General features: G+C 45.9%; 1 protein-coding gene and 1 pseudogene across 3 annotated transcripts in view; one reads left to right on the forward strand and one right to left on the reverse strand.

The window, feature by feature from the left end:
• Positions 1-24,558, forward strand: part of LOC144134653 (thiopurine S-methyltransferase-like) — a 123,095-nt gene that overhangs the window by 32,873 nt on the left and 65,664 nt on the right. The window contains exon 2 of one of the 3 annotated variants that reach the window (XM_077667516.1): positions 22,675-22,844. The exons of 1 other annotated variant lie outside the window; for it this stretch is intronic. Coding sequence is in view for 1 of the 2 variants with exons in the window: in XM_077667514.1 (XP_077523640.1) it covers positions 22,675-22,782 (108 nt within the window). In the remaining variant the exon portion in view is untranslated. The remainder of the gene's footprint in view (positions 1-22,674; positions 22,845-24,558) is intronic. One more of the 3 variants, XM_077667514.1, reaches the window with a different exon arrangement.
• LOC144134652 (uncharacterized) lies at positions 17,062-18,498 on the reverse strand (annotated as a pseudogene).

Below are 24,558 nucleotides of genomic sequence, written 5' to 3' on the forward strand. Positions count from 1 at the left end.
AATGAGAAGAATTATAGGATACGAGCTGGGAACGAGATGAAAGAAAGCTAGAAATCCAATCAACCAAGTGAGGATTGTTTAGTATAGCATTTAGTTTAGCAAGAAGCTTGGAATGTAGAACAGTATCGAATGCTTTCAAGAAGTCTATAAAAATGGCATCAACTTGGTTACCGACATCGAGGTTATGTAATATATCATGACCAAATTCTGTTAATTGTGTTACCGTACTAAAACCGCGCCTAAACCCATGCTGAAAGTTAGATAGCAAATTATTGGATTAAAGAAAAATCATGATGTGTTTATGAATGATGTGTTCCATGAAGCGACATGTACGAAAAAGCGCTGACTACGTCGGTTTCAATTCTAGAAATTATTGAAAATGCAAAATTAGAGCATGGGCGTGGAAGAAAGCTTTATCTTGCAAGCACACCGTAGTCCCCCAGCGCGGTGTACCGTTTGCGGCTCTAGGATCGGCGGTGGCGACCCTGGGCCCACCTTTCTTCTCGAACCGAACTTCTGCGTGAATTCCACGGCCATTAGGTGTGTCGAACGGCCATGGCTACAGGTTGAACGTCACTCTCACGCTGTGTAAACTTTTTAAATTCCTGCGTTCCCCGCACAGCTGTAGACTGGCAGCGCCAACCTAGTGACATTGCAGTCATTACCTGCTCAGCCAAGACAATCGAAAGCGTAAAAATAAGTAATATCCTAATACTATATTCCTAATACTTCCCACAGCTTATTTAATACTCCTTCTGAGGAGTTTTGGGACAGAAAATGAAAAATGCTACTTGACACGTATCCACTCGTAGGAAGCACACTGGTCTGGTCTCACGCACATGAAGTCATATTACACTTTTCCACAGGGAAGCAATAGTGTGGTGGCTTGTGCACGCGCCCAGTGCCAAAACATCGGTCAGTGAGGTTTTCTAGAGGCTGGCGACCACGCCATCCTGCCATCGGGAACTCGAGTAGGGATTGCTATATCTGGACATGGAGACGAGCCGTCTTAGCACATATGTTAGCCACCGATGACTCTATCAGAAAGGAAAAGGGGTCGATAAAGGCAGCAGCCAGCGGCCGCAGACAGTTTAAGCAGCAGCCAGCGCCAGTGGCGGGGAGGGGGGGGTGCGGTGTTACAAAGAAACCGAGGTTTGATAACAAAGGGTCGACGGGAAGAACGGAGACAGCGACCGCGCTAGCGGAGGAGACGGACAAAACGATCGTAGAAGAGCAAGGCCAAAGACCGGACCGGCGCCACCACTTGTGAGTGCGGGTATGGCCGTTGTTTGGGTTCGGCCTCGGCTAAAGCGTATGCGCCTGCCAGCTCAGCGCAGGGCGACGAGCCGAAGACGAAGGCAGCGCAGCTGCATGGAATCCCCAGCCTGCCCGCGGCAGGCAGCCACCCCTTGGTCCAGCCCTTAATCGAGCCAGTGCAGCGCCACGCCGACGCAGACCAAATGAGGACGAACCCAAGTCCCATAAATGACATCATGCAATCATTTATTGAAATCCATCAAAACTTAATTTCTTGACTCTACGCTTCTATCTCCTAGTTGCCGCTCTCCAGCGCTTGTATTGTCGTCTGATGTACCTGTCTTTAGGGCCATTTCCTTCACTTTTTACATTTTACTTCATAGACCAACTAGCCTGCCAAGGAGCCCTATTGCATCTCCTGAAGACTGATGTGGACTGAGGACCATTTAAAAAACCGGTTCATCACCTTGCTGTCACAAGTGGTATCCACTTTGAGATCATTGGTCAAACTCTTGGCTTTACCCCCGGCGAGAGGAGGTTGACGCACTGACTGCCTAGTCTACAGTGGAAGTAACCCAATCGAATGCACAGCCCTCTGGGGCAAAAAAATTTCTACTCAGCTGGCTAAGGCAAATAAGCCACAGCCAGCATGGAAGAACTCACTGACGACGGTCAAGGGCTGTCAATCACATATTTTGATATGTTATAGCAGGTAGCAAAGATGTGTGCAGTAACTAAAGAACGAAAGCTGGGAATGGCGAAATGCCGCACGTGCGGGGCGGCACACAACTCTCCATGTATATCTGCGAAAGCGAAAACTCGGGAACACTCGCCAAATTAAAATAAAAAAGCGCGTTCATTTCCTTCGACAAGTATCCTGTGGCTTCGTGCTAGGTACAATCCGGTAGCAGCCGCACGCACGTTTTCCTCCAGCCTTCGCCTCCTTGAGGACGACATCCTATAGCGCGAGAGGCGGGTCATGAGAGCGCTAACTTAAAGCACTCCCAACAGCTGCTCCTTGAGCCAGTGAAGTACCAGGTTGCCACCGGTGTGAGAGTCGCAGCGCGCAGGCATTCTCATGACCGGGATCATTGAAGAGGGCATAAAAGCAGTCGCTGACGAAGAGCGCATTGAGTTGCTGGCCGCCAGCGAAAAAAAAAAAATATGAGGCTTAACTATAACCGAGCACAAAGTGCAACCGCCTGTGCAATCGCAGCCCAATTAGCTGATATTCTAGATTCACTTGGAGCGTTTTGCGCGGAAACAATTCACCTGAATGATATGTGCGATTTCCGGAAAAGGAAAGGTAGTTGGTTCAGTGTTATGCACGCAGGGGTTTCGAGCGCTCTGCCTGAAATCGTCGCAAGCTGAACTGCGAATCTGGCAAGAAAATTGAGCCGCATCTTGTGCCCACCAATGCTGGGATGGAAAAAATAACTTCACTGGGACAAAAAAACCCCACTATCGCCCGCATCCGAGCTGCTTGAGGGAGCGAGCTTGAATGGCGGTGCTTCAGCAAGAGTATTTGGAGAGTATTGACCAAACGGTAAATTAGTAGTGAACAGGGACACTTGAAATCTGTTGGACGACAGCGGCTCGAGAATAACGCTTCGGAAGCAAAACTTTTCTGATCTGCTTGCAAGGAGGGAAGGCAGGCAGGTGCGTGAAGTCCGAGAATCTCATAAAGTAAGATTCGTGTGGATCAGAGAAGAGAATCTCGGCAGAGTGATCCTGTATCTTTCCACTTCACCATTGAGAGGAAAAACTTTGACCATTCTTTCCACATTCGTTCCGATGCTATGTCATTGCTAGAGGAGATATTGTGCCTCGTAGGTCAAGAGCTGTTATTGCAACGTGGCACCAATCTTATACTAATCCAGAACCGCTTTTATGGGCCGGGGATTTGGTCCCATTTGCAAACTTAGAGGCTGAGTACGTTGCGAGAAGGAATCATAGGAATCGGAAGGCTGAGCAAGACCTCCTATCACATGAAGGCGTCTGTTTCGTACCACTAGAGCGACGGTAGGGCAACTTAAGTCAGAGATAATCTGTGTGGGAGCGATGTCAATTCTGATTAATAAAGGACTGTCCTCGAGCCTGCAGACGCGCTCGCAATGGGACCGAGTATGGCGTGCTGCTTAGTCATGGTTGATTTAAAGGAAAAGGTCCCGGTCCACTTGTGTAACAGCACGCAAGAAAAGGTCCGCCGGCCGAAAAACGAAAACGTAGATAAATTTACCACGGCTGAGGTAGGTGAGCAGAGAACCACGCGTCGTTCAACAAGACTCGTCAGCGAAGGAAGAGAAAAGGAAGCGAATCTCCGGCTTGATCATATCAAGAGTAAAGATTGAAGTGAAGGTGAGATTTTTGTACAGTGCAACGTACATATTTTCGCTGCACCGAAGCTAGAAATGAAAAAGTGTGGAGTGATTAAGCACCGCATTTCGAACGGAAACTCTCGCCACTGTCTCAACCAGCCTATTGAATTCCTTACAGACAAAGAGAAGAAATGCAGAGGCAGGTCCTAGATATGGTCGACAAAGGCATTCCCGAGCAGTCTAAATTCCTATGGGGGGCATTTGCACTCCTGGTTGAGAAACCGGGAGGTTTATTTTGATTGGTGATAGATGAGAAACCGGGAGGTTTATTTTGATTGGTGATAGATGAACAGCGATTAAATTCCGTCGCAGTAATAGATCACAACACATTGCCGCAGGTACAGGAAACTCTCGCTCACCTTTGGGCTTCCCAATATTTTAAAGTCGCCAACCTCATTTCAGGGTTCGTTTCAGCCCTCATCTGGAATGTTGGGAAATTCTGCTCATATTTATACGGCCGCCCATTTAAAGTTGTCACTGACCACCATGCGTTGTGTTGGCTATCTTCCTTGAAAGAGCCTTCATGACGGCTTGGTCGCTGGGCATTGAGCATGCAGCAGTACCATTACTCTGTACTCTTCAAGTCTGGCCGACTGCACGCCGATGCCGACTGCCTTTCTCGTTACTGTGACAATACTGGCACTGATAGGACGCTCTGTGCTCTCTCTCTGCCCTCACTAACATGGCCGAAGAACAGCTCCAAGATGCCGAGTTGCGCTCAATTATGGACCGCCTCCACACCGCCCCATTCGACCCTCCGATGCGCCGCTTTGTGCTTCGTGATGGAGTTTTATACCTCAGGAGCCTTACCCAAGCTGGCCCCGACCTCCTCCTCGTTGTGCCCAAACACCTTCGCAATGCTGTCCTCCAAGAGTTGCACGATCTCCCCACTGCTGGTCGCTTGGGTGTCTCCCGCACTTACTACCGCGTGCACCGTCGATTATTTTGGCACCGCCTCTACCGCTCTGTACGCCACTATGTTGCTGCCTGCGACGAGTGCCAGCGCCGGAAACGCCCCACCACTCTGTCAGCCGGTCTCCTTCAGCCCATAGACGTCCAACCCGAACCCTTTCATCGCGTCGGCTTAGACCTTTCGGGACCGTTTCCGGAATCCACCTCGGGAAACAAATGGGTCGCTGTTGCCACAGACTGCGTTACTCGTTATGCGATCACGCGGACACTTCCACCAGTACTGCTACTGATGTTGCCGATTTTCTTTTGATCGACCTCATCTTACATCATGGTGCCCCCGTCAGCGTGTTACCGACCGAGGCCGATGCTTTCTCTCCAGAGTAGTCGCTGACATTCTTCGGTCATGCTTTACAAAACATACGCTCACCACCGCCTACCACCCGCAGACAAACGGCCTCACAGAACGCCTCAACAGCACTCTCGCCAAAATGCTGGCTATGTACGTTCCTCCAGACCATCGCAACTGGGATATCGCACTCCCCTATGTGACCTTCGCCTACAAATCCTCCCGCCATGACACTGCCGGTTACTCTCCTTTTTATCTTCTGTACGGCCGAGAGACCCTCCTGCCTGTGGACACGCTGCTTCCCACTTCGACTACTCCGCCTTATCTAAAGCTGGCGATCTCCCAGATAATTATTTATACACCGCCCTATTTGGCCGATGTAAACTTTCTCATAAGTCAACAGCGATTTCATATATAACCGTAGCCGAACATGTAACGAACTGAGAACTTTTTTGGTTCATGCTGTCTCGCCCGCTCCATCCACCGAAGATTCTCCTGGGCAACGATGAAGCAAATGTGCGTGGTGCTGGAATGTAGCAGCAGCACACCATAAAGATTGGCTACTGTCCTTGTCTTTTGCACGTCAATGTTTGCGTTGTGGTGCCTCTTACAACACAATCAATGACGTCAAGAGAACAAGGACCGTAGCCAATCTTTACGATACGCCGCTACTATCTTCTGCACCACGAAACAACCCCCTTGCCCAACAATGAGCACTCTCGATCTGTTTTCATTGTCATGGGTGTTGGGCGTCTTATGTTTCATGAATCACGCTTTACTGCAGTGCTTTTATATGTTTGGTAAGCCATGTTTTTTTATGCAGTCACTCATATCGCATACTCGCGAAGACGTGAAGTTGTTTGAGCGTTTTCTTCTGGTGCGCAGTTGCAGTAAACATTTAATACATGGCAGCAGTAAACTACAAACCAACAAGGCTCAAGTCTGGCGCCTGGCTTGCGTCATGCTTTACCGTCGCCACCGCATTAGAGTCACTCCAAAGGTAGTTTTCGTAGCCTACTGAACAACCATAAGGCTATGTGTTGTGTACTAATGCAGCATAACAAGCTGTTTATCAGCCTTGCTAAATTTTGGCGATGTGCTTTAGAAAAACATGAAATAAACAAGATTCAAACACTGTGGCTGGCTTTGACCCACAGCAGTGTTGCCGCATTGGCCTGCTGGTTTTTCCCAGTTGTCTGCTCAAAATTTCCCATTTTTCCCACAATTTTGTTTCAAAATATAGTAATCCAGAGTTAATACAGCCAAGGTAATATATATAAGAATGAGTAAAACAAAAAGATAGAAATCCCATAAATAATAAAAAACAGGATTGGATTGTTCTTGATCGCATCATAGTCAATCACCACTTCGTTTTTATTAGTTTTTCGTTTGGAGGATTGAATTAAAAGGCATATGCATCCACCTGCTGGAAAAAATCTCTCGCAGGAGGCTCTCATGACTGTCGTACTGCCTGGACGGTCCAGGTAGGCCACTCTTTATGGAACGGGGACCAGCTCGGGTACTTCCGTTTCATTTCTAGCCTCTCCTGCATAGACCGTCGAAATTTTCGGGAATTCCTTTACAAAAACATGCGTACATAGAGGCACCTGTGACTAAAGAGCTAGGAGTGGTTGCAAGCAATTATTGGTTGGTCACTGCCACTATAGCTGGACGAAATCTAAGGGCGCAGCACTAAAAGCCTGATTGAACCTGAATGGGCCAGGGCTCTGTATCAAAGCCCAGGCAACAAATTAAATATAAACATCAAGGCAAATTTCTTCTCTTGACTCAAGTCAGGCCGCCATGATAACAGCATTTTCTCTTCATCTGTGCACATTTTTTTCGAGAAAGCACATTTAGAACACCGGTCTTTAGTGAAACCAAAATTTCCCACGTGTTCAATCGGTTATTGAAAAAGATCCCTTTTTCCCTCACTGGCTTGATTTTTCCACGATTCGGCAACACTGACCCAAAGTAGCATTGTGTTGTTCCACCAGTCCCTGTTTGCAGTTTTGCTCATCAGACAGCAGAGTCTCGCAAGAAAAAAACGCGTTTGACCAAAGTAAGCAATTGTTTACATATGTTCTTATCAATATTTCTATTTATTTATACAAGTGCTTGCTGAACCTCAATGGCAATAACCGAAAAACATGATTTCAGTGGGATGAGTATAACGTATTTAATCAACCATGTATTTAAACTCGTTTCTTGATAGTGTTGCTAAAAATGCTCTCATTGTATTTACCTTTCAAAAATTTAGGATATGCGTTGCTTTTGAAAAAAAATACAGGTTCGCGCAAAAATCAACAAAATAATAAATGCGTTAAGCAAGAAAACACAAGAACAATATATCTAGACGTTCATTTTTTGGGTCGTTATGCCAGCGCTGTTTTGGAAAGTTAGACATCTTTGTGCTATTCCTTCTGGTCAATGAAAAACGATTTCATGCGCGAAGCATTTTGGCCGACCCCAGAGTACAGTGCCAAAGTGAATCCCGGACGGTATTGTTGAAAACCTGTGAAAACAGAGATGCTTGGCAAACAGCGAAAACGTTAAGCAACCGCGAAAACAAAAGTTACAGACAGGAACTTGTCGATGATCCGGGTTAGGTCGAGCAGTGACTTCTGATTCAAATAACATCGAGTTGCTGCACTGACTGAGGTTGTTGGTGCTCGGCACTTATTCGAAAGACACGCGATCGATGCCAGCCGCGCCAGTCGCATTCCAATGGACGCGAAATGCTTGAGGCCGTTGTACCGTGCAATGGGCGTACACCTGAACGAAAACGAGGTGATCTGAGTTATCCAAAGACCTCCAAGACATATCTCATAGCATAAGCTACTTTCGAACAATAAACCCCACAAAATCGAACCCAACTTTAGCTGTCCCACACCTTTGTTTCCTCCTTTTACTGTTCGCCCACACCGTTTCTCTCGCCTTACCGTCATAACTCCTGAAAAACTATCGAGAAGCTGCGTACCATTTTCGGAACTTTTGGGCTGCCAGAATTAGTGGTAGCATATAATGGGCCACAATTCAAATCAACATAATTTGTGACGGTTCCAACTACAAATGTGCTGAGCCACAAAACAACACCACCTTGTCAACCAGATTCAAACGACACTGCAGGTTGCGTTGCTCAGACAGTTAACAGAGACATGCAAAAGCAGTTGTCGGATGAAGGAAGAGGGTGCCCGGAGACCTATTCAGCATCGCGTTGTTCAGTTCATTTTCCGCTACAGGAACGCGCCGTATCCAGCAAAGGGAAAGACAAAAGTAGAGCTGCCATTTTCATGGGCCCCAATAAGAGGTCTAGTACTGCTCCATACTCAGCACAGCCACCCCTGTAGAGGGAATTGTCGGAGAAGCCGCACTCAGTTTCACGGCGTTGCGAGTTCAAATACGAAGATAGAGTGATGTTTAGTAGAATCAAACTAGGTGATCCTGCGTGGCTTCTCAGCAACGTATTCAACAGAATTGCTAAATTAAGGCACCGCCTGGGGAAACCTTAACTGATCCCCCCCTCATCAAGTTCAGGCCCTTCCCACTCTGTTTGGGGGCGCCACCTGACAAAACACTTATCATGTCAAGACTGGAGCACTGGGCCAGTTTTGACACATGAAGTGTTTTGTCAGGTATCACCCCTACGGTGAGTGGCAAGGGTTGGAACATGGATGGCTTGTCTGTACCTTTTTCCCTTATGGTACGCCATGAGCATCAACAAAAAAAAAGAATCTTTTGTGCGCGGTGGTAAAGGATACGGCTCGTGTTCCACAAAAACGGAGTACTTCGGCATCCTCTTGCCTTTTGCAGGCGTCAGCCCTCTCAGTTCACAGATCAACCATTTGGCGTCCAAAAGGCAGTTTACGTGCTCGACATGATTTCGAGAAGCGCAGCGCGGTTAGATAGAGACCAGAAAGAGCTCACAGTGCCCCAAGAGGAAGCCTTTAATAAACCATCCAGGATTTTCTGCGATTTGCCTCGACCCCATTAGCGGGCCGAACGCAGAACAGCCAGAGCCATCTTCTCCCGTTCCTGTATGACGAAGTACGAGAGTCACATGGCAACGAGGAAGCTGGAGCAGCACTTAAGGCAATAAGACAAAAATTGCAGAGGAGAGAAAAGTGTTGCGCCTAGGCGCTGACGAACTTATTCTCAGTGCGCATGCGTTTCGTTTCTATAAAAGCAGTGCGCTCTGATGAATAAAGCAAGTTCATTTTCCGTGCACTTAGCGAACATGTAGTGCGATATTGTTATGTGAAGGCAAGCTGATGAAGATAAAACAGCCGCCGCGATGGTCAGTGCTTATGGCGCTCGGCTCTTTACCCTAAACACAAGGGTTTGATTCCGGCCGTGGCGGTTGAATTTCCTAGAGGCGAAATTCTAGAGGGCCGTGTACTGTGCGATGTCAGTGCACGTTAAAGAACCCCAGGTGGACGAAATTTCCTAAGCCCTTCACTACGGCATCCCTCATAGACCGCGTCGCTTTAGGGCGCTAAATACCCATAAACCCATAAACTGAACATGCTAAGTGAACGATGGGGACTACATAATTTTAATCGCTGTGGACGTAGCACGAGCGCCCCTGCTCGCGCCACTGCCAGCTTCATAATGTTCTAGTGAGTCACATGACTTAGGTAACCGAGCGATCTTGTCGACAACGCAAACTACACGAATGGCAGTGATGACGAAACGCAGGATGCAACGACGGGCGCGACGCAAGGGATGAACAGAGAAGACAAGATGAAAGCCTTGCTGTCACGAAGGCCGAGATTAGCAGATGATGAGCGGGTGAAGGGAGGTCCACGAAGGCTGAGGAGCCACCGGTCGTCGGAAGCCAAAGCCGAGGTCTGTGGACGAACCCAACGGCACAGACTGGGGTGCTGTGTTCTCATTTGTGTGTCTCGTGGGGGGGGGGGGGGGGGGGGGTGTAAGGATTGTCAGTGGAGTTTCTAGTCAGTGGCGGTGGTATTAGCTCAAAGGGGTCGTATGACGTTGTGCCTTCTAGGTTCTCATGTGTGGGTGGTCAGTGGGGTCTGAAGTCAGTGGCGGCGGTCGTAGTGTCTTCTGGTCGGGACTTGGAGTGGGGCGAAAGAGGGCGCCGGCATCGGGGCACACCTTTCAGGCAGAGGAAACGCCTGAAAGTACGAAGCCACGAGCACTGCACAGAATACCTCAGCCGACATCAGGCTTCTAAAATCCGGAACCGGGATGATGAAGGTAGCCAGCACCTTACACCAAATTTACGTGACGGCTAGCCGATGAAGACGGAACAGGAAGGATAGTGATTGCGCGATTTTATTGGCTGCGAGCCTAACATGAGTGCCCCTGTCCGCTTCATTGACTTCTAGTCCGTCACAATATCAATTGTTATGAGTTTATTACTACAAAATTTTCGGGTGATTCACACTCGGCTGATAGTCTTGATTGAGTGTACTTCGCATAAACAATGTTACAAGAAAATAGGCTGATAACAACGTGAATCTACACTTTTCAGATTTATCTAGGATTGATTTCATAACGAGTTTGCAATGACGCTTCTAAACTAAAGTTCTTGCCACGCAGCGATTATGGGCGCTTATTCGGCGTATAACGAGGACGTCTGCATTCATTAAATCTGAAGCTCGAGAGAGTAACAGTAAAAATATACCAAGGAAAGCTTGGCAATGTAGCTCTGCGGTAACCGCGTTTGTTTATTGAATGTTTTTAGGCGGCTGCACGTGAAATCATTCACACCCAGCCACTGCGGACGAGCGCATTTCGTCAACGGGAAATTGTTTATGAGCGAAACTTATTCACATGTAGCAAACAGTATCATAACAATCACTTTAAACGCAGACCGGTCTACGGGACGCTGTCAATTTTCTACCATTTGTTGCCAAAATCGGCCCGATGGGTTATAAATGGCAGCATTTACTCGCTGTAAGCAGTGGAGGAACTTTAATACCAAGATTCCGCTATGCATCAAAAGGTTAAAACATTCCCATCAGCATGTTCACAACGTTATCATACAGTGGACACCTACTGCCCAATACGACCACATTGTTTGGTCTATGCCGCACAAGGTGCGAGTGCATGCAAGATTTAAGAGAAAGATTTTGCTTCAGAGTCAAAGATCGGACCATGTTCACGATTTATTCAAAACAGTAACTTTAAATAATCCACTGTTGCCTCAGACTAAAAAATATGACCAAGAAAATTAGGCTGAGCTATAAAGGCAAACGTTAAGGACTTTAGAAACTTGATTAACTGAAAAAGGGCAATGAAAAACACATCGATAATGAATCGCGTGTGTCCTCTGCGCATTAAGATTCTCGTGTGAAGGCCTGGTTCATGTCCTGCGTTCATTATTACAATTCTACGCGAAGCACGGCTGCACAGGCAAGTGTACAGAATCTATCTCCGCCAAGAAAAAAAGCTCATCACAATACATTCAATCTGCCCACTGATTATCATACGTCGAAGTTTTTCATGCGACTGGCGACTAGCTCTCAGGTGCTAAAATGAGTAGTGATTAACATTTCTTACGACTTGGCTCACCTTTCTCACATTGCACCTGCCTCTTCATTTTGTGTGAAAAAGCCGTTGTGATTGAACCCGTCACGTACAAATACTAGCGCACAAAGGTTTCATGGCACCCTTCCTTCTCTTCTGAACATTACTACAGAGAACGACCTGACCAGTTTCTACTGCAAAAATTCTGGTTATGGATTTTTTTTTTAATTCCTAATTCTTATGTTGTTAATGTAGTATTCAAAGATGGTCTTTCCTGGTTAAGCAAAGGACGCGGAAGACAACACGGACGTCATGAGCACAAGGACCGGTGCAGACCCGCGGCAGTTTTGTTCAGAAGAACATGCACATTTTTATATTGCTCTTTGCGAAAGCATTGACTAAGTGCATGCCACAAACCTGCTTTCTTCCTTCTGCAATCTGATGAAAGTAAAACTTTCACAACAATTTCTTCTGTTGCTTCAAAAATCAGCCGGGGTTTCACTCCCCTTAAACCGATGTGTGACGTGTTAAAGCGTGGTGAGGTGAATGGTGAGACCATAAGCAATACCATACCAACGAGATTACGCAAATCTCAAAGCCGTGAACTACTTTTTTCGGAGGTGGCCCGCGACAAATTATGGCAATGTACCGTGCCTAATTTAGACCTTGCTATCGTGTCTCACATGGTCAATTATGGTTGGACATCACCAACGGGAAATCTGGGGTGTGGTCCGGGCCAAGTTCTCGAGCTGGACGTCACAGTTTCTACGGCAGTGAGTAATGCACATGCAAGGTACAGTCGCGAGGAAAAAAAATTAGCACACATGACGGAACACCGGAGCTCCGGAATGACAACGCGTGGCTCTGCGGGTGACGAATAGGCTCATAACAAAAGTGCAGGGCCGTTCCCATTCTACAGTATTAGGGGGGCTCAGCGGACTATCACGGCCCAGCAAAATTTATTTTCCTGTCACGCCATCTCTCTTTTTTAACGCAGCCTTGCTCCCGCAGGCAACTGGTGAAGAATAGGGTAGCTGTTTTTTTGTTGCTTGTTTGGCAGCCATTTTTGCGAGCAGCTTCAGGCGCGCTGCGCGTGGCAACTGCTTGAACAGCTGTGTATCCAGGAGTTACCCTAGCCTTCCAAGGAAGCATATCCGAATATAATTGAAAATATATAAATATATGGGGGTTAATAAAATAGCAGCTAGATACGAGTCATCGCCTGATATTCCTTGGGCGGCGGTTCCAGAGGAATGGAGCAGGCTCCATGCTATTCCTGACCTTGCAAGCAGCCGGTTTGACTCCTTCCCTGAGCGCCTTCAAAGCGTTGTGAGGGTCGGTGGGCTCTATGTACGCCATTAGTGCAACGACAAGTTTGCTCTCTCATCACGAAAGCGAGCTGGCTATCCTCCTTACTTCTTTTCCTGAATTGATGGGACAGGGCTCCTGTTAATATTGTTACCATACTTTCCCAACAAAGTGACTTGTTTGATTTAGTTGCATGGGGAAAATAAACTCTGTTTTTCAAGCTTATGGAATACTGACCAAAAACAGCGCTATCATTTATTGTTCCCGGGAGTTCCTTTTGAGAAATCATCCCAAAAATAAAAAACAGTAATAAAAACGAATCCATCTTTGCTCACGATAACCGAGCCAAAATAAATGCCGCATGCACAGTCACGTAGGGTCGGCACTTCGACGTTCGGGCGATGGCACGCTTGATAAAGCTTACTTCCTGGCGTCGCCCCCCCCCCCCCCCCCCCTCCGTATGCTGCAAATATGGAAACGGCCCGATAGGCAGGTCTGCAAACCGCAGCGCCGCGTGCTGAGATGTACTACTCCTGATCGCCAGAGATTTGTGCTAATATTTTTTACTCGTGACTGTACACGCATTGGCTATACACGCTTAACATTGCTGTTTCAGTTGTCATGGCAACAAGCGATGCAAAAGCAACAGTTTTGCTCTGCTCTTATGATTGCACGAGTGCTTTCACTCTAAAAGTCGCAGTAAGCGCATGTGCTGTTTGGTCACGACTTCGACTAGTGTAAACATAGTGAAACCGTAAATTACACCTATTTCGCTCTTTTATGGAAAGCTGGTGATCTCCTAGCTAACTGTTTATACACCGGCCAAACAGGGCGGTGTAAACTTTCTCATGTCGGGATGCGATTTCATATATAATCGTAGCCGAACACGTAACGAACTGGGAACTTTTACGGCTCATGCTGTCTCACCCGCTCCATCCTCCCAAGATGCTCCAGGGGCACGATGAAGCAAACTTGCGTGGTGCGGGAAAGTAGCGGCAGCACACCATAAAGATTGGCTACTGTCCTCGTCCTTTTCACGTCAATGTTTCCGTTTCGGTGTCTCTTACAACGCAATCAATGACGTCAAGAGCACAAGGACAGTAGCCAATCTTTACGATCTGCCGCTGCTATCTTCTATATCACGCAAACGACCCCTAGGCCCAACAATGTGCACTCTCGACCTGTTTTCATTGTCAAGGGTGTTGAACGTCTTTTTTCATGGATGTCGCTTTACTGCACTGTTTTTGTTTTATGTTTTTAAACTGCGTTTTTTTTCGTTTTGCACTTAGTCATATTGCATGCCTCGCGAGGTCGCCAAGATTGTTAGAGCATTTTCTGCTCTGGCGCAGTTGAAGTATACATTTAAAAAGGAGAGCAGTCAACTAAAAACACACAAGACTGAATTCCGGTGCCTGGCTTGCCCCATGCTTTGCCGTCGCCACCAAATTATAATCACTCCAAAAGTTGTTACCATACCGTGGTGACCAACCACAATACTATGTGTTTGGTAGCAATGCAGCAAAACAAGCTGTTTCAGCCCCTCTAAATTTAGGCGATGTGGTTTCAAGGAAATATGAAAAATCCAAGATTAAAACAGCGTGCATAACTGCGGGTTTGGGATTTGATTGACACTGTCTTTAGGCTGCCTTTGAACGGAACTAGCCTCGTGTTCCAACAGTCACTGCTTGAAGTTTTTCTGAAGAGACAGTAGAAATTAACAAAAAAAAACGCGTCGATGAAAATAAGCGGTTGTTTACATACGTCCTTATCAATCGTTCTATTTATTTATAGCAGCGCTTGCGTAACCGAAATGGCACTAACTTTACTCTTACCGACGGAAAAAAGACAATTCCGCTGGAATGAGATAACATATTTAATCAACCATAAATTTAAACTCATTTCTTGATCGTGTTGCTAAAAAAACTGGCATTGCAGTGATTCAAAGTCAAAGTAGAATAGGCATTGTCTCATGAAGAGCAAAATCGCAAGACAGGACGGGACGGAGGCAGGCGACAACACAGGGCGGGGTGTTGTCGACCGGGCGTTGTCGCCTGCCTCTGTCCCGTCCTGTCTTGCGGTTTTGCTCTTCATGATGTCATACCAACTGGCCTACACCAAAGTCCTTCTAAGGCATTGTCTATGTAAAAAAAATATTTCAGATGCTTGTGCAAAATGAACAAAATTTTTAACTATGTTCTGTCAGAAGATACAAAAATAAAACTTCTAGAATATGGAGTCTGGGCTTTTAGGCCAGAAATAGTATTGAAATTTTGATATCTTTGAGCTAAACTCTCCGGTCAGTGAATTAAGCCATGCGCGAAACGTTTTCGGGGACTCCACAGTACAGTGACAAATTGAATCCATTACCGTTTTCGTAAAAACTCGTTCCACTACAATGCCGACTGCAGGGAATATTTAAAAACACGACCGGTAGCTTCAGAGATGCTTGGCTAACAGCGAATACATTAGGCAACCCCGAAAACAAAAGTTTCAGACGAGAACTTGTCGAAACACTGGATTAGGTCGAGCAGTCACGTCTAATCCAAATAACATTCAGCTGCTGCTGTTGCTCAGCGGTACTGTCGCTCGGTTGCTTACTCGAAAGACGCGGGTTCGATCCCGGCCACGGCGGTCGCATTCCGATGAAGGCTAAATCCTTGAAGTCCTTGAGTTGAAATGACCTTAGCAGTTTCTATTGTAACAAAAAATTCCTGTAATTAATATGTTTTTAATGTAATACGCAATGATGTGCATTCCTGGTTAAGCAAGGAGCTACTCAACACAAAATGAACCTGAAGAGTACAACGACCGGCGCTGACACGCGACCATTTTATTCACAAGAACATGCCCAGTTTATTTCAGTGTCTGCCAAACCATTCACTGAGCGCTTGACACAAACCTGCTTTCTTCGTTATGGAAATTGGTGGAAGTATCACTGGCACAATCATTTCTTTCCGGCTTAAAAAAAAATTGGCTGGGTTTAACTCCTCTTCAACCGATGCCTGCCGTGTCAAAGAGCGGATACGCCGCAATGCTGACGCCACAGCGAGGTGGCGAAAATTTCAACGCCTGGAACTACTTTATCGGTGGTGGTGCGGGCCAAATGTTTGGAAATGACCCGTGTAACATTTGGAGACCGTCATCGTGTAGGGTATGGTTTAATATACTTGGACATCTATTTCTGTCCAAATCGGCCAAGGTCAAATGTTGGGGGGACCGGGGCAAAATCTTGCCACTTGGCAAAAGCTCAACAAGCGCATGTGCCATCTTGTCACGACTTCGCTTCAAAATTTTTGCTCCTGCCAGCAATAACTGGCAAATATTTTCACACGCAGCCACAGGTCCTGCACAATAGTGTAAAGGTAAAGTAACCTGTTTTGCTCCTTTATCGAAAGCTTGTGCTCTCTTAGTCGTTCATTTGTACATCGCCCTGTTTGACCGGTGTAAACTTTCTCATAGGCCAAAGTGGATTTCATATACAACCCTAGCCTAACACCCGACAAACTGAGAGGTTTTACGTTTCATGCTGCCTCATACGCTCCATCCTACGAAGATGATCCAAGGGCATGACCAGGCAAACGCATTATGCAGGAAACAGCAGCGGCACATCGTAAATATTGGCCACTGTTCGTGTCCCTTTCACGTCAATGTTTGCGTTGTGCAGACTCCTGCTGAAAAATACAGGATCCCACAGGCTCCGCAGACTCAACACGATTGACAGAAAGCCTGGCTTAGACTGCCACCAGCGCTGCGAAACTTTAGTCATCGTGTTCGACATAATGCCCTCGGCACGTTTACGGCGGCCGACGATTGCTTTGCTGTTTCGCCTGTGGCCGTTGGCCGCGCAGACATAGCACACTCATCCGTGCACTCGTTACGTGGTGTTTCTCTGCGAATTCCTCGCCGATGCAGCGTCGCAAGCCCGGGCAACGCGTTGCAGTTTCCTTATCGCGGGAACCCGTAATGGAGCGCTAAGCGTCCCCAGCCAACACCACCTAGACTTTTTAAAGCCTCTCCACGTTTGCGTGACGTCACCGCACTGCGACGGCCCAGTAGGTTCGGCTTCCGCGCTCGCACGCATTTCGCGCATTTCAAAGTGCTGATTAGGTCTCTTGAAAAGGAAATTACTTTTTTTTAAATCGTGTTTTGCTTGCCCACACCCTAACCGAATGTTTTTTTGTTCTTGTTTCTTTTAAAGTATAAGCAGTTACATTTTAGCAGACTTTTACTGACTTTATATCAAAGCGCGCATGTGTGAAGATACGTTCGTAATATTTTTTTTATTGAAAATGAACAACGCAGAGGACTTTCACAAGTCGTATTTTATTTTCAGATGAGAAACACGATCAGTAGGAGTAGGAGGTAAGAAAACTGTTACAGCACTGAATCATAAAATGCAGTATGTGAAGCCAACAACAGAAAAGCTGTAAACAGAAAGCAAACAAAAGAAAATATGCAGAATATATAATAATACAACGCAAAAACTGGTTTCGAAACTAAAAAAAAACTAACAAAAACAGTCACAAGCACACAGAGTAGTCAATTCTTCAATGTCTTCAATTTTCTCTCTTTTTCTTTTGCAGCCTTTTCAACTATAGGTTGATCATTTTTTGTTTTACAAAGGTTATTTAGAAGCGTTTTTGCTGCTGCACTTAGGACATAGTGCATTACCAACTGTAACGTGTGCCAATTCTCACACACATCAAAGTCAATGCCGTCGTTTAACACATCATGTGTGAGTGCCAAGAGAGCCTCCTTTTGATTTCGTAGTGCATGAAACTGTGTCGCATGCTGTTCGCTTCTCAGCTTGTCAAGAACTATCTCAGCAGTAAGAACAGCATTTACTATGGAAGGCTGTGGAAACTTGAGACTACCACGAGTCATGGCCTTGACTAACTCCCCACCTTCTACTTCAATTTCATCTTCTAGCATTAAATTTTCTTTGCAAGTCATGCATGACAGCTTTTTGAACGCAGCGTGGGCACAATAGCCTGCAACGTAAGTGGTTGCTGGGAGATTTGGCGCCTTCGCATAATCGTCGTCCGTTACCTCAATGTCAAACACTTCAAGTACTGCATCGTTTACTGCCACCGTATCTGTTGCAGCCTCAAACTCTGGGAGCTCCAGAATGTTCTGCAGACGAATCGTTCGCTCCGACTCATAGACTTGTCTTATGGAAATGTGGTATTGCGCACCGGAGAGTTGGCGGTATTTGCCAAACCTCTCTTCCAAGCAATCAGTCTGAAACTTTCCTAAAAGTACATACTCGAAGTTCATTTCATCTAGGCAATACCTAGTCACCTTTACCAAGGTGTCTGTCGTGAGTCGGAGCGCACTGTGAGTCTCTCTTGTAAGTATGCCTGTGTCAAATTTGAGAGACTTCCACAGATCTAGCCACTCCACTATACTTAACAGAAACTGGATCTGTGGACTTGACGCTGATGTAATCGGTGATTGCAGCTCATCACGAAGTCGAGTACCCTTGTTGCATGTCTTTACATTTACAATGTTCCACCACTTTGTTATTGTTTCAAGGAACTGTGCAGTACCAGACACATGATCTAGCTCAAGTCTGGGCCCACATGCTCGCAGAGCTGCTGCCGTAGACGGGCTGAAAATCCTTAGCGCAAGCTTGACATTCTGTCGCTCAATATTCGATGGGTTCAGAGATTTAGACGAAAGTGTTGGTGCTGATTTAATCAGCTGACCCTATTCTTTCGAGTGAAGTTCTCGAAGTGTTTTAAATGAAGCTGTAAGTATAGGTGGCTTTATATTAAGTCCTGTGGGGCTAGGAAAGAACATGCATGTTCCAGCATTTCGCAGATTGATCCAGTTATTCCTGACGCATTTTATTAAGTGTACAGGATCAATCAGAAAAAAGAGAGGACGTTTAGAGTCTGCAGGGTGTGGATACACACTCTGAAGTTTGTAGGGGGCCCCAAAAAGTGACATTGTTTTCCGGTTGATTGAGTTATTGTCAGCTAAGACTGCGATTATACGCAACCCAACATGCTCAAGCTGAGTAATGATGCTATGCAGAATAGTGTGAAGCTGCTGTGCGTTGATGCGCTCTACTGGCAGTATGTGCACAACATTCTTCTGACGCGAAAGCAAGCTTTGCATCATAAAAACATGGGCTGTTTTTGCTGCATTAGGACTATTTGTAGCCGCACCAACAATTACTTCTCCCTTATAATCAAAATACGGCTGCAGGTGAATTTCGTCCATCATGAGTACAACAATTTTTTCATGCTCCGTCATTGCTGCGACAAGCTTCTTTGCATACGATAGGAAAGAAGTGCCTTGCTGTTGAGCTGCCGGGCTTCCGCTGTAGGAGTTACATATACGACGTATTGTAGATTGATGGGTAATCTAAGGTTTCCGGAACTGTGAAGGAACCTATAAGCATGCTGAGAAACTGTAAATAAAATGCTTGAGAATACCAGCAACTCTGCAGAATACCGGGATGACCTGCTATGCTTGACAAGAAGAAGAGAAACTTGCTCTTTCAAAAAACTAACTGCATTGGGTTGTTCAACATCTGCCAGTTTACAATTTAAGGCATCTTCAAGCAGGGAAAGTGCCAACTTAAGCAAACCATCAATTTTTTCTTCATGCTTAGACAACAATTTTCCGTGAAACGACTCTACAGCATCCAGCAGACCTATCATGCAACGGATATCATGTACTGTGTGAGGGATGGTATCTATGCCATCAATTGTAGTCAGCTGCACATTTCGGTAATGAACTTTCACCGTGAGGTTCTCTAAGACCGTGACTGACGACAAAACACGAGGGACGTCAACAGCAAGATTGAGAAAAAGGTCGCAGGCAGGTCTAGAAATAACATTCCAAAAATCAGAAAGCTTGATTTGAGGAAGGCACTCCAGTAGAACTTGGAAAGTGTTGTTCTTGTTGTTTGCTTCTTCCTCCTCGTGTGTCTGGAGTGACATGGCGATGGCATCTCGTAAAGAAGCTGCTTCAAGACGCATTCTCTTTTCAGTCGGTGCTTCTCGGGACGTAGTGGCGGGCGCAGAAAGGTACGCGGGACAGTTCGGGAATACACTGGGAATGGCGTCGGAGCTGAGAAGCGATCTTCAATTTTGCCTCGACGACTTTGCCCGTTTTTGAGTCCACATACTTAGAAGAAGTCCGAATGTCTGATTCTTTAAAGTGCCGCTCGCAGACCTGCAAAGCCCAGCGCAGATAAGGTTAGCATATTTAAGATGATTAATTCCATGGGTGCAATAGCAATTAGCGCAGTGAAATATTTCAAATTTAGAATATTTCCAGCTCACCCACTAGGCCATGTTGTAGCGCATTATGTACACACAGCTACGTCGCGGAATAAATATCACGCTTTTTCGACTTACCACTGAGCGCTTTCCGGGTTCGAAATCAGCACGTGGAATGGCTTTCAACCATTGCCTCCTTCTGTCAGCATCAGCTGGGAAAGTGAAGACGCGCACAGTCTTTTCTCCATCGTAATTCCCGCGGCAGCCGGGAACACAACAGTGTCCTGGCATTTTAACAAATGGCTCAGGAACTGTCACACGCGCACAGCACTTTCACAGACGTTTCCCAGGATTGCACTTCGAGTATTCACAGCCCGCAAGGAAGCTTCAGCAAATGACACAGAAAGAAAGAACGGCGGAGGAACAGCATGTAACACACGACACGTGCAGCACATGTTCAAACACGACGGTAGTGATGTTTACAGAAATCGCGATGTCTCCTTTCAAATGATTGCTTTTAACAATTTACTAGAAAAACTGCACAAAGTAAGCTTTTAAAAAATTGAACAGTTTCCAGAAATGCGAACGAAGATTGTTACATTGAACCAGATAACTTTCATGTCTTTTAAAACAGTGAAATAAATTATCTTCAATTTGCTATACGCAAATACGCCTCGGAGTACTACGCATTTCAAAAATTTGAAACAGCGCGGGAGGAGAACGGCGGCAGCGGCCGCCAGGAGGTGCTGCCCCAGCGGTCGGCGGTGGCTGCTCCCGCGTCGTAGTGCGGTGACGTCACGCGTCGGAGGAGAAATCGTGGAGAGGCCTTAAAAGTCTAGGTGGTGTTGCCCCAGCTCGCGCGCCTTGCGAATTTGTTCCTAAAGACGCTGATCTAGCAAAATGAATGTTATGAGTAGTCTATAGTGCGCTTTCAAGGTCAGCCATATATGCCAGAATTTCAGCTAGCGCGCCACACTACTCATAACTTTCAATTTGCTAGATCTACAGGCTTCGGAACAAACTCGCAAGGCGCGAGAGCTCAAGCAGCATAGCGCAGAATTTCGGGTTCCTGCGATAAGAAAAGTGCAACAAGAGCTGCAGGCCGCGTGAGGCCGCATCTGGAAGCGAAAAGCGGAGAAACATCCCCATCACGAGCGAGCTTCCAGAGCCTGTCTTCCAGTGCCTGTCCAGTGCCTGTCTTCTGTCTTGTACCACGTTTTACCGTCGCCATTACATTAGAGTCAAACCAAAAGTTGTTTGCAGACCCTGATGACCAACAATAACGCGCAGTGATTTGTACCAATGCAACAGAACAATATGTTTTTCAGCCCCCATTAAATTTAGGCGGTATGCTTTGAGCGAAATATGTAAGAATAGAAAGTTAAAGCAGTTTGTGCATCAATACGTGCTTTGTCTTTCATAAACACTGGTTTTAGCTGGCTTTTACTAAAGGTTTCTTTGTGTTCCACCGGTCCCTGTTCGCAGTGTTGCTGATGAGGGAGTAGGGTTTCACCAGAAACGTCTCTATCAAAATAAGTATTTGTTTAAATATGCACTTATCTTGCTTTCTATATATTTATGCAAGTTCTTCCGGAACCTCAATGGCATTAACTTTTCTCTTACCGCTGGAAAACAGCCGATTTCAGGGTGGTGAGTATAACACTTCTAATGAACCATAAATTTAATCTCGTTTCCTTATCGTGTTTCTAAAAAAGCTCTCTTTGTAATGTAATGGCGTACTGAGAGAAATAGGATAAATATTGCGTACCAAGAACAAAGCCCGCGCAAAATAAACAAAATAAATACGTTCAGTCAGAAGACACAAAAACAAAATATCTACATTATGCATTCTGGGCTATTATGCCATAAATAGTACGGAAATTTAGAGATATTTGAGCTAAACGTTCCGGCCAGTAAAGAAAAAAGCCACGCGCGGAGCATTTTCGGGGACTCAACACTGCAGTGACTAAATGAGTCCCGGACCGTCTTGGTGAAAACTCGTTCCCCTACAATGTTAACTGCACGGAATTGTTGAAAGCATTACCGGTAGCTTCAGTGATACTTGGAAAAACAGCGGATACCATTATCAACTGAGAAAGCATAAGTTACAGACGAGAACAGGGCGATGCTCAAGGTTAGATCCCAGATAAAATCTAGCCGCAGCGTTGGCTAAGGTGTATGGCGCTCTGGTGCTGATCCGAAAGACGGGGGTTCTATTCATGCCGCGTCGGTGTATTTCAGGTGGAGGCGAAATGCTTGAGGCCCTTGTACCGTGCGTGTTAGTGCACGTTAAAGAACTCGAGGTGGAAGGAATTACCCGAAGCCGTTCTAAGGCATCTTTGAGAGCCTAAGGCACTTTGGGAAATAAAACCTCATAAACCAGCCAGCCTTTACTGCCAGCATAACAAATGACACTCGTTTCCTAGCAGCTTTGGGGCATAGTTGCCTGTTTTTGCTATTTCCCTTATCTCGGATCTGATACCACATTCGGATAGACATATAAAGGCCTTTGGGCCCTTTTATCTCTGTGAGAACGTGCCAGCGTGGCAAGGAGACAAAATTTTCAGACGCGATTTCTGTGGGACGCGGTCGTGGACATTCGCTTCTTTGAGCAGGAAAGCGATACAAGAACTTCGTAAGTGACTTACATGCACTAGTTACGGTTCATTCATGAAGGACCCTGTGGTTAGGCATTCGTTGTCATCTTTGATTGCAGTAAATTGGACGCTTTTTCGTGTTTCAGGTGTGTATCCAGCTGCAAGATGTCCCTTTGCGAGTACTCTGGTAGGAAATACTGGACGCATCGGTGGGCCAACAACATCATTCCTTTTCACAGGCACTCCCTGCATCCGTGAGTTCACGACTGCAAATTAACCGACGCAAAAGGAGCCCACTTTAAATTGAACTTATCAGGTGCGTTGCGTGTTGGGCAGTTAAGTACCCCTTATCGTCGAGGTCTGTGTGTAAGAAATGAAGGATTATCAATTTCTTTGCCGCGGCGGTGGCTGAGTGGTTATGGCACTCGGCTTCTGGCTCGAAAGACGCGGGTTCGATCCGGGCCGCGGCGGTCGGATTTCGAAGGAGGCGAGATTCTAGAGGCCCATGTACTGTGCGATGTCAGTACAGGTTAAAGAACACCAGGTAGTCGAAATTCCCGGAGCCCTTCACTACGGCGTCTCTCATAGCCTGAGTCGCTTTGGGCCGTTAAACCCCCTAAATGATATGCCATTTCCTTGATCGAAAGTTGGTAACAGGCAAATAACAAAGCCACGCTTAGTGCAGGTCGTATAAAGCAGTGCTTTAGTTATTCTCCTCAGCAAGCTTCCACTGACAAGGCCGAACTATGCACTTCTCCTCCCAAATATTCCTGTTCATTTTCAGGGGCGATGTCATGTCGCCTATCTTTCAGTTATGTTTAAAGAAGTTATTGCGGTAAAATCGTAAATTGCCTGTCGAAAGAACCACATGAAACTACAAAAAACTTGCAGGCTTATTACTTGAATTGTTCTATCGCCACAAAGTACCAAGCGGTAAAACTGGATTTTGTTTTAGCAAAAAGGTTGACAGTTTTCGTCCCTCAACTTTTTAGTATTATTCCTCTCAGCCGACAAGGAAAGCGGTGAATAGCGTAAACTAAGACCCGAGGTTCTGCACCCGCTCTAGGAGAGAAGAAAAAAATACCTTTTTGCTGGCACAGTGGAAATTCCTAATCAAAGTCCACCGTGGGAACCACCTCAGTAGCATTAATATCAAAGCCTCCTTTTCTGCTGCGTCCCGCATTGTTACATGTAGCTTTACAAGCGAATATAATGATTTCTCTATTCCCAATGTCCTGTTCCCAAGTTTTCTTCGCACTGTTTCTTGGTGACTTCATAATTTGCTGGATTTTAAAATTATTGCTGTATTCAAAAATGGCAGCTTTCTTCAGCGTCTTCTGGATTTTTTTTTAGTAAGAAAAAAGTGTGACTAGTTGGTAACGATCCATATAAAAACGCCGCACAAAAAGACACGAAAAAGACAGGGAGAACAGAACGGACCAGAGCGCTCCGTCCAGTTCTCCCAGTGCTTTTCTTGTTTTTTTTTGTGCGCCACTTTTAGTTGGATCGTTACCAACTAGCCCAACTTTCTACATTACTGGAAAATAAATCGAGAATGCGCTGGGGAAAGAGCCCATTCTCGAATACAGCACTAATTTAAAAATCTTGCAAATTCTAGAAACGTCACACACAAAAAAACACGAACAACACAGGGAGAACAGGAAGGAGCGCTCTTGTACGTCCTGTTCTCTCAATGTTTTTAGTGTTTTTTGTGCGCCGTTTTTCGATGGATTTCCTTTCCTTTGCTAATTACCTTTTTCACCTGGCTCACTCTTTCCTTCGCAAAATGCACTGGCGGCGTTTAAATCTTTTACACTGTACGATAAACTTACCCTAATGTATTCCATGTTTTGTTTGCTTGTCATAGTTCCTCCTCAATAATAACCCCTGTAGGGGCCACTGCAGGAAATTTATGAATTATAAGAAATGCCAACTGCACCCTCGGCAGTGTCCAGTGCACCGAACAATTAACACACATAGTAATTGGCCGGCGGCTGAATACTGTGATTTACTGCACCAGTAAATAATTC

This window comes from Amblyomma americanum, chromosome 5 (genome assembly GCF_052857255.1).
Source record: "Amblyomma americanum isolate KBUSLIRL-KWMA chromosome 5, ASM5285725v1, whole genome shotgun sequence".
Taxonomy (NCBI): Eukaryota; Metazoa; Arthropoda; class Arachnida; order Ixodida; family Ixodidae; genus Amblyomma; species Amblyomma americanum.